General features: G+C 29.7%; 1 protein-coding gene across 1 annotated transcript; it reads right to left on the bottom strand.

Annotated features, from left to right (window-relative positions):
* Positions 1-6,842: 6,842 nt before the first annotated feature.
* On the bottom strand, positions 6,843-11,197 carry LOC102598428 (protein trichome birefringence-like 42). The gene is made up of 5 exons (XM_006359413.2): positions 10,835-11,197; positions 9,428-9,599; positions 8,266-8,441; positions 8,018-8,176; positions 6,843-7,357 (listed from the first exon to the last, which is right to left on the bottom strand). The coding sequence occupies exons 1-5, from the start codon at positions 11,071-11,073 to the stop codon at positions 7,063-7,065; spliced, it is 1,041 nt and encodes a 346-aa protein (XP_006359475.1). The 5' UTR covers positions 11,074-11,197; the 3' UTR covers positions 6,843-7,062.

The raw sequence follows: 11,197 nt of genomic DNA, 5'->3' as shown, positions 1-11,197 counted from the left end.
GGTAGGGGAATATTTTTATTGTATAATTATAAGTGTATAGGACAAATATATATGTATTTGCATGTGTATATACAATTTTCTCTCTCTTTATACAAACAGAAACGCAATTTATACAATTCTGTTGTATAAAGCGAGAGATGCGAGCACAGAGGGAGCGAGCGAGAAAGGGAGAGTGGCGAGCGAGAATTTGGAGGGAGAGAGGCGACTGGCAAACGTTTGCTACGAGGCGCAATTAAATCAAACAGTAGCTACTCCATTTATTTTAGATTATAAGTTTGTCATTCTGTACAATTATCCTTTTAAATATTTATGGTTTATTCAGTTCGCTCGAAATTTAATGGGTTTGGGACCTTTGGGCTGATTTGTTTAAAGTGATCTTCATTTTTACTCAATATGTACTAACACAATTTTAATCCACTAAAATTTATGTTAATTTTAATTTACTATTTGAGATTTACTTTGATTTTCTTATTTATCTACTTTTCTGGTACTATGTATCTTATAAGTTTGACATTGTAAAAACTCACCGTATCACAATAGCACAATTGTCATATAATGCAAACAATAACCATTTTTTAATTACTACATAATAAGATTTCAATATTTTTCAAAAGCTTTAAAAATAAAAATAAAAATTGAACGAAGGATAATTTTAAACAAAAATAAAATACATGGCTAAATCTAGATCTCGTATTGAAATATTTTGATCTATAAAATTCATTATGTTTTTGCATTTTGACGAGCTAATGGCTCCTTATTTCATGTTGAAGATTTACCTGAATTAAGAACTAATACGAGACTATATTTCAATAACAAAAAAAAAAAAAAATCCGAAAAAACGGAAATAGTATGAGGTGTAATTTAAAATTACTTTCACTATAAGAAGGCAAATTTAGACATTTTTTGTGTATGAAATGTATTTATATTTGTCATATTATTTTATTCAAAATGACAACGTACAAAATTGAATAAGATGACTAATCTTTTTTACTCTAATTTAGTAACTTTAGTTAATTGATGACATCAGTAACCGAATGTCCTTGGACCTTGAGTAGTAGCTGACACTGCCAAGGCACCTAAGTAGGTGCGGCTCAACCCTAAAATCACCGAAACAATGACTTAAAGCCTCCTGAAAAAGAAGGCATCAAAATTATTCAATGGTGGTAATATATGTAATTATAACTAATTATATATTTATTCTTAGTAATAATTTAAATTTTCTTAATGTAATTAAATTTGCAGTTACTTTCTACTTTGTAATTTGTCTGATTCACTTCAATTTGAATCAATCATATTTTAAAATTGGTTTTGTGAGACTATGTTCAATTCTTTGAAGTGTCTCTTCTCTGAGCTTTGGGCTAAAATCATCCTTCAAGTATAACCCAAATTTGGAGTACATCCTTATGGTATAATTATGAACAAAAAACATCCTTTAACTATCCCAAACATTGCAATAAACATCCTTCTGTTAGAGCCAAACACATATATAACCTCTCAAACTTACCCTCATTTTTCATTTTGGCACTCTATTTTGGCTTTGTTCTATTTTAACTCTAAGTCTCCATTTTTTATGTACCATTTAAACACGAAATACTAATTTTTATGATTTCTTTATTTTTATTTATGTTCTTCAATTGTTGTTTATTATTTTAAAAATCAATGTGTGTCAGTTAATTTTTGTAAAATAAAATTAAAAATTAACGAACGAACATCAATTTTTTTGAAATGATAATATGATTATTTTTTTGAGATTTTTTCTATATTCTGCATGAAAATAAATCGATGAAAGTGTTTTGATTTTCTTTCTTAAACACTCAATTAAATTAAAAAATAACACCACATATTTTATTTTTTCATATCATCCCGGCTATCTTAATTTAACGCAAATACTCACTTTGTAATTTTTAATTTAACTCAATATGAATAAAAAGAACCCATCTTCAATACAAGTAAAAAAAAATGTTATTGTTCATTGCTAATAACATTACTAAAAAAATAGTAAAACTCAACAGACTTCGTCGGGTTGTCAATGATTTTTTAAGAAAGAAAACCAAGACAATTTTGGATGTTATTTTTCACGCGAAAATACAAAAAAAAACTCTCAATAAAATAATTAATAAGAAATTATATTTATTCGTTAATTTTTTATAATTTCTTATGAAAATTAACGGACACATGTCGACTTTTAAAATAAGAAACGACAGTTGAATAACATAAATTAAAAAAATCATACAAAAAAAGTATTTTGAATTTAAATGGTACATAAAAATGGAGTTTAAGGGTCAAAATGGAACAAGGCTAAGATGGAGTGCCAAAATAAAAAAAAATAGGACAAGTTTGAGAGATTGTGTATGTGTTTGCTCCTCAAGAAGGATGTTTATTGCAAAGTTTAGGATAGTTAAAAGATGTTTTTTTATTAATAATTATATCATAAGGATGTCCTCTAAGTTTGGGTTCAACTTTAGGGATGATTTTAGCCTAAAACTCCCTCTTGGACATTTCAAGCTCAAGTTAATTAGATTATCAAATAATTAAATTTAAAAAAGACATTGTCTTAACTTTGACGGTCTTTTAAAGCATGACAATCACTATGATTTAAACGTATTTTTGTAATTAAATATATACAATTAACAATGATAATGGGTATACTCATTTTGTTTTAATATTACCATTTCTAGAATATTTTGATAGTTTGTATGAATAATTATTTTTTTAACTATAATCAATAAAGACATATCTAAGATATAAATATTTGTAGTGTTATATAACATATAATAATTTATATATGTCTATTCGTATCTTACAAATTATTACAAAAAATATATTCTTGATAACACAACGTTTAAATATAGATCTAGAAGGATATGTTTGGGAAGTAGACTCATTCTTCCTAATAACCTGAAAAAATATGTTCAACACTAACAACAAACAACATAAGAGACTGAATTTGAAACAATAGTCTTTTATAAGAATATTTGATGATAATATGTTATATATAATAATATTTATTTGTGGATTTGAAACCATTTTTTTTTTGTTAACAAGGTATTTATATTACTTAATATGCATCAATATATAAAAGTGACATTGCTGAAATGTGGATAATCTGATATGAATACTATTACAATTATCGGATTCAAAAGGAGACTTCGTTAGCTTAATAAAAGAAGTCATTCTTTATGTGTATCTAGTTTGTCCGAGACAAACAAGGGGGAAACTTTCGAGACCAAACAAAAAAGGAGTTAACTTAAAGTATATGCTACTTTCTTGATTTCCCTATAGTTATGGTGTATGGCATTCCCCAACCGCAAAAGTAGATCCCTGCAATCATGTAGAAAGATACTGCAGAAAGTATTCACAAGAGGGTGATGATTTGTCTATGTTGATTTTCAGTGGTACCAATCATCATGCTAAATCTAGCTCCAATCCATACAATATAATTGTTAATTCGGCTTTAATATTATTTGTTATATGAATATTACTCATGTATCTCAATATCTATTCACACACGCGTTCCCCTTTCCTAGAGTTTTCTCTGCTCCCAGGGAAAGCAGGTTTTCCCTGAAGGAACATCGTAGTTTAGTTTAAAATTTGTCTCTTCTTTTGCGGAGTTTTTTCAAGGCAAAATATTCTATGGAATGATTTAGCACCCTCTTAGAACAAATCTTTGATTGAGTGTTTTTGTGATAATTTTCATTCCTTTTTGGTAATATATTCCACATAACAAAAAAATATCCAGCGTGCTATAAATATGAATTTGAAACTTAGTTAACAAGTCATATTATGTTATAAGATTTTCAAAAATAAAAATATTCTTTTAAGGAAATAATAGTGCCAGGTCGGTCCAACTTAGCTTGCCATCCATGTTAGGATGAACTGATAATTTTAAGACCTACCAAAATGGTGCGCGGCCCGACTCATCATATTACAAGGTCCACACAGACTGGGTTGAATAAGGGTGGACTGGATGATCCTCTGACAGTTTAAATTTATAGTAACATACAAAGTGGATACATATATAATTACCAATCTTCAACTTGGGCTCGGGTTCTTGAGTAGTTGTGCCCTCTTCTGCATTAAAATAATGGACTACCTCCGATAAATTACGTAACAAAGCAAACATTTACTATTGTATTACTTAACACAATTATAGTTACAACTTACAAGTAATTATATATGGTACACAATTACTGTTTTATCCGGATGGCTATGAATGTTCGGGTCCACTCCCTCAAATTTTATTCAACTATAACTATCATCTCTCTTGTCTTTCTTTTCTTTTGTACAAATTACCATTCTCTCTCATCTGATTTTTCTCTTAAATTCACTCAATCATATCTTCTTTTCAAATTTCAAGATATACTTTCTTCCTCCTAATCGTACTTTTCCAATTTCAAAAGATTCAAAAGTTTCTTGTAAGCTCTCTATCAAGTTAATTAAAATTAGACAAATAAATTGAGATATCAATTTATCTCACCTCGGGAAAACTGAAACAAAGATAAGTGTGTAGAAGAGATCAAGATGAAAAATAGAAGCAACAACACCGGTCACGACAGATAAGAAATGACATAAGTACATGGAACAATTAATTTGAAGTTCCTCCAAAATGACAATTAAATCGTAGGCATAACCTTCAAGGAAATTAAAAGTATCGATCAAAATCGAAGTAATCAAGATTTGTCGGTCCAGCACATGTGAACACCTAATTTTTTTTTATCAAATCTGAGTTTTATACCTTTTTGTGTTTAAATATTTATTTTGGGTCTAAATTATATACTTTTGTTCTTATTTTATTTAAGTAAGTGTATTTTAAAAGATTTGAAAACTACAAATATAGAGTCACATTTTAGGATAAGTTTTGTTTCAATTTTTTTCTCAAAAAGAAAAGAAAATTAATGAAAAATAAAATAAAATATGTTTGTCTTTTAATTGAGATTTTAATAATAAACTACTGTTTTTTAATTATATTTTTAAATTAGGTATTTAACTTTTCATGTATTTTAGTTCAAAATATTTAGCTAATATTTTTGTATTATATATGTATTATTATGTTTCGTTGGTTGATAATAATAATAATTGTCATTATTATTATTATTTAAATTTAAATTAACAAAAAATAAGACTTCAAACTACCAAAACTCATCCTAAAACTTCCCTCATAACCTCTCCTATGTTTTCCTCAACTCCTCCACTTCCTACAAATATACTACACTACAAGAGAAATAGAGGGCTCCCCTCACATTTTTCTTCCTTCCATTCCATACATACGTCTATCACAACAACCTAAATAAAGTGGTTTCTGATTATGGTTAGTGTAATTTTGAAACACAAAAATACAAACAGAAAATCAATCGAAACAAATACGATTTAATCTGATTTTCGTGTAAAAAAAATTTTAAAAAATAAAATAAAATCAATTAATATAAATACAATGAGTGATTCAAGGGATTTTTTTCTTGATTCGTGGATTTAGGATTTATATGTGAATCATGGAATTTATTTCGAAATTGCCACGTCAATCATTAATTATATTGAGAGTCATATTTGTATAAGTATTTAATAGTCACACGGGATATACAAATTGTGACATGAATATCTACTCAAATTATAACTATATTATGTAATTAGCCAAACATTAGCTATTTTGCCTCATTATATTTTAAGTTTTTTTCTATTTTTAAAAGTTTGTCCTATTTAAATGCAGTTAACAAACCCAAAAGAGGAGTTTTTGAGAATGACAAGGGGAAGAAAACAGGAAAAACTATACAACGTAACTGAATATACTTCTATAGTTACACCTTATAATACCGTATTTCTAAATTAATATAATATAAAGTGTAGCTATATTTTACATTTTTATATCAGATATACACTGATATATGTATAATGTATCCCTAAATTGTAGTCACACTTTTTGTATGACTTACATATTGTGTATATGCTATTTATATTCTTGTTACATTTACTTTCTTTATAGAAGGATGCCTCTGCCACCAGACCATTGGCCACACCCATTATGCACCGCTAAAAAAATGATAGGTTATAAAATACATAAGCGGCCCCTTAAAACTTGTGAGTTGTGTGTTTCTTTTATTTTAACGCTATAACTTGGACTAGTTCGTATTGAACACTTACACTACTCAAAAAATACACTTGTTAGACATTTTTCTTATGCAGGAAAGCCACTTAGCCATCAAACTACAATAATAATATATTCAGTATAATTTCACAATATTGGGATCTGGACAGAGTAAAGTGTACGTAGAACTTACTCCTATCTTATGAAATTATGAAGGTTGTTTTCGATAGATCCTCAATTCAAGGAGAGAAGAAACAGAAGCAGTAAGGAAAAGAAGCAGTAAAGGCATAAAATTTTACTTTCATAATATAAATCCTTTCGCTAGATCCTCAGTTCAAGGAGAGAAGAAAAAGAAGTTGTAAGGGAATCTCCAACCCATTCTCTATTTTACTCTTAAAAAAATATTTTTCACTCTCTTCAATATTATATTATTACTTATATTTCATTTTTATTTTCTTATTTCATAATATATGTCATTTTTTTCTTTTTTTTTGAAATAATTACCCTATATAATGTTCATGTCAAATTAAATTTTATTCTTTTCTAAATTTCTAAATAACATAAATACAAACAATATTAAATATTATACATATTAATGGACAATTCAAATAAAAGTGAAATCATTGATGAAATACAATTACATAATAATATTAAATAATCATAAAACTTATTTTAAATTTTACATTAATACTCAACTTTTGAGATTATTACGTTGCCCCTGTAAATACTCTATATAATAAAAATATTACTATTAAAATAATCAAAAAGTAAAATAGAGAGGACTACTATTCATCTCTTTATAAATAGAAAATAGAGAATAAAATAGTGATGGGGTGGAGACCGTATTCTCTATTTTACTCTTCAAATATAGAAAATAGAGGGGGTCGGAGATAATCTAATAACAGCAAGATAAAAGGCACCTAGCCATCAGCTTTCATTTTTATGAGATTGAGATTCAAGATGCAATACACTAGCTTCAAAACTTATTTCTGGAGCAAGGTTGTGTACAATAGTTCATTCCAAGCATCTGGAACACCAGCTACACACCAGTGGCTGCAGTCCATCGACGCGCCACTGGCGATTCTCGAGGGGTGCCCGTCTTTTCGTAGTTGTGTAAGCAGTGTAATATCAAGCAAATTGACAGGCATTGTCATGTTACTTAGGACACTCTTCACCACTGCCTCTCCTGCATATCTTTCACCTGGATAAGTTGATCCCCCTATTGGCTTTGTTTGTCCACTGCAGTCCTTCACCATTGGTTCATCCCAATCCTTGCCACTAAAAAGAGGTAACACAACCAAGTGAATAAAATGGTCTAAAATTCTACAACACAAATCATATACAAACTTTGCTAGAAAATGTGATTGATGTACAATTCGTCAAGACTTAGGTGTCATTTGGTTCACGCACTACTCCCTTTGTCTCAATTTATATGATACACTTTCCAAATTTGTCTGTTAAAAAAAGAATGACATATTTCTTTATTTGACAAATATTTAATGACACTATCAACATTTTATTCAGGTTGAGTCCCACCTATTTTACAAAAAGTATATAAAGGTGTACTCTTTTTAAGGGTACTTTTGGAACATTGCAAAATCTTCTCATAATCTTTTAAACTCCGTGCCCAATCAACTACATCACATAAATTGGGACGGAGAGAGTAGTATGTTTGAATTAAAAATAACAGTCATGTGCACGAAGCATCATAAAGCGTTCACGGAAGGTCTGTTAGAGGATCAAACCCAAGGGGATGTAGTATGTGTAGGCCACCTACCATGACAGAAGCAAATAGTGACTCATATCACGGCTAGAATTCGTGACCTATAGGTCAGATGAAGACAACTTTACTATTGATCTAAGGTTTATGTTGAGATTACAGTGCGAACGACCCCTAAATGTTTAGGGGAGAAAAAGAGAAGTTGTCTGATAACTTACTAATAATGAACAGCAGAAATTCCTTGGAAGAACACTTTAGTCACAACAGGATCAATGTTGGAATCAACCCAATTAGCCCAAGTAGTTAAAGCAATCTTGTATGCTTCCATATGGTCCATCTCCTTGTATAATTTGTCACCAACTTGAAAATAGTCCCACCTGCGGAAAAAAACAGGACAATGTAATTTTTCTTGTAATACGAAATAACGGAGTTTGGCTTCTATTAAGTTAGTGAAGAAGATGTGTACGTTTGTAGGCGTCCAGTATGTATCCACCAATGGTAGCTATTAAAGATTAAGACATCAACTCCTTTCCACTGCTCAGTTCTGCTGAGTGAGTCGAGCTTGAGAACTCGTCCTTCTTCCTCGATCACTAGGTCAACGAGAAATCCATCTTTCAAGAATGTGATTGTGAACTCAAACTCCTTCACAAGCCAAAAATGAGCATGAGAAAGAAGGGCAGATTACATATCAGAAAGTTAAAAGCAGTTTCAGAGCAAGGAGATATATTTTTCATCATAGGCAAAGTATTCGAAGAACAATGGTAGTTTAACCTCTTGGCACTAACCACAACAATTATATATGAAAATTTCTAAAATCGATGGATCTATCACATATTAGAATCAGCTTCAAGTTAGATTTGTCAGTTACATCAAAGGAGTAAGGGCTCTTGTTACAAATTCATAATACAGACAGGTTCGCGCGTTATACTGAGTTGTAGATGAATGACATGTTAGAATACAACAAGTATTAATCAGTCTAAACCTTGGAGGAATTCCAGCAGTTAGCCTATCTGCAAGATCTAAGATCATTTACTAATATGTTATCGATCTGTAAACATGCTAGCATTGTTGAAATTGGGGGCAGATCATATCCCCACATACTAATCTAGTAAATTAGTACTACTTGTTTTAACCTGCCAACCTCACGACTCTTATTCTAATAAAAAAACTAAGCGCCCCTATTGAACATAGGTTGCCAAACTACGAGCAAGAGTTTCACCTTTTGAAGTGTCAGTCACAGCCTTTAATAGTGCTAGTCACGTAAGCACGCCAGGTTCAATCAAGTCAAAAAGGTTTTGATGGCTCAAGATTTGTATTACAGAAAGGATAGTGATGGGAAGGGGGCAGCCCTCGATTGGTCCCAACGGTGGAGCACTTTAACCAACAACAACACACTAGGTGGAGTCTGGGAAAGGTAGGGTGTACGCAGACCTTACCCCTACCTCGTGAAGGCGAAGGCAGAGAGGTTGTTTTCCAAAGACTCTCGGCCCAATTAACTCATAACAAAGCAATGTTAAAAATAACATATAGACACGCAAAGCAGACATAACATAATAACAAAATCATTACATAGCTTTCAACTTTACCAAACAGAAGATGATAGAGGGGCAACGATTAAGTGGACTAACCGGGAATGAGAGAACGGAACGGTTTCTTGTCCTGTCAAATGTGTAATTAGAATTTGGAACTGCAGCATGAAGCATGCATGCTAGTGATTGCCACTGGTTATTGCTCAAGGAATCCCCCACAAACATGAAGTTTTTGCCTTTGAAGTTTTTCAAGAAATCTTCACCATTGAACCTATGTATGCCATAATCCATAAAAATTCATTTTAACAAGTATTTAATAACAGTAATGAAGTCATAATTTTGACTAAAGGAGTTCAATATATGAAAAAGTAACAAAAAATGAAGCCAAAAAAGGTTCAATATCTATTATATATATACATAAAAATAAGTTTAATCATGTATACACAGTGTAATTTTCTATTACGGGTACAGATGAACAAGCACAAAAATATTCTTTCTTTTTAATAACAACTATTATTTCAGCTATACGAATTATTATTGACCATGTTGCTTAAGCCCATCTTAGTCCAATATTATACAAAACAAAAAAATAAAAATATTTCTATATTTTCTAGTGACATATAATCTTAATCAACTTAAAAAACTCCTACAAAGTATAGCAATGTTTTTTCTTTATAAGTTATCTTAGAAAATTATAAGGGAGGGGGCATTAACTTGTGTTTATGTGACAAAGCATAATCTATTCTAAAATCATGAATAAAATATTAGGTGGAAGTAGATGTAGATTAACAGTTGGGTAATACCTCCCTTTTCCTTACTCTTTATGTCTCAAAATATTATTAGTGTTTTTTATTTACACGTTTCTTTTAGATAATATTATTTAAAAAGGAATTTTGATTATTTTATTTTATTTATATTTTAAAATATAATTTTTTTATTAAATATTTATTTTATTCATGTGTCATAATTAAGATATTTTTAATTTGCAAGACCATTACTACTAAATATAAAATAAAAAAATAACTAATAAAATAAAAATTACGATAAATAATTTAAGACGAGGAAAAGAGGAGTTGACAATTACTAATAATCTACCAGAAGCAGCCGTTCTGTTTATTAGCAAAACAGAGTAGCTTCGACTCAAATTATAATTTAAAAAATCCGAAAAAAAATGTTTTCACTTTTTTCATGAATTTTCAGAAATTACACAAACTATAAACAAAAAATATATATTTTCACGAAATTTAAAAAACAACTCTAGTTCCCTTTATTTTAATTTTTTGTCAAACACAACTCCAACTTTTAAATATCATTTTTTCTTTGAAAACAAAAAAAAAATCTACTTTCACAATTAAACGTGGAAAAATACCTATTAAAATTAAGATAAGTGTAATTTACCAATAACCCAATGAGCTATCTTTACTAAAATTTAGACTCGTAAGCTCAAAATTCTAGCTTCGACTCTACGAACCCGAAATTTAATAGGAAAAAAGCCATTTATGTTACCTGGGGAGGTCACAATCTGTTGGCTGCCATCTATATTTGAGATAAAAATTATCTTTTCTTCCATTTTTGATGCAATTAAGACCTTGGTCTATAAATGGACATTGTAAAGAATCATAAATTGGATAAGATTCATCAAAAATCCAACTTCCTTCAAAAATATTACAGCTCCTCAATTGTACTGTTAATAGATGTAGAAAAACAAGAAAAAGGTAGATTTTGGTAATTGTTTTAGTAGACATTGTGAAAATTTAGAACACAAATTGAGAGTTCTTATGAAAATTGGGGCAAAATAAATAAAAATTGTAGTGTTTGATAATTAATGTGTGTATGTAGAGTTTGGTATGGATAAATTAGTTGGTTGTC

This window comes from Solanum tuberosum, unplaced genomic scaffold (genome assembly GCF_000226075.1).
Source record: "Solanum tuberosum cultivar DM 1-3 516 R44 unplaced genomic scaffold, SolTub_3.0 scf00297, whole genome shotgun sequence".
Classification (NCBI taxonomy): Eukaryota; Viridiplantae; Streptophyta; class Magnoliopsida; order Solanales; family Solanaceae; genus Solanum; species Solanum tuberosum.
This window is presented reverse-complemented; position numbering and strand designations above follow the sequence as displayed.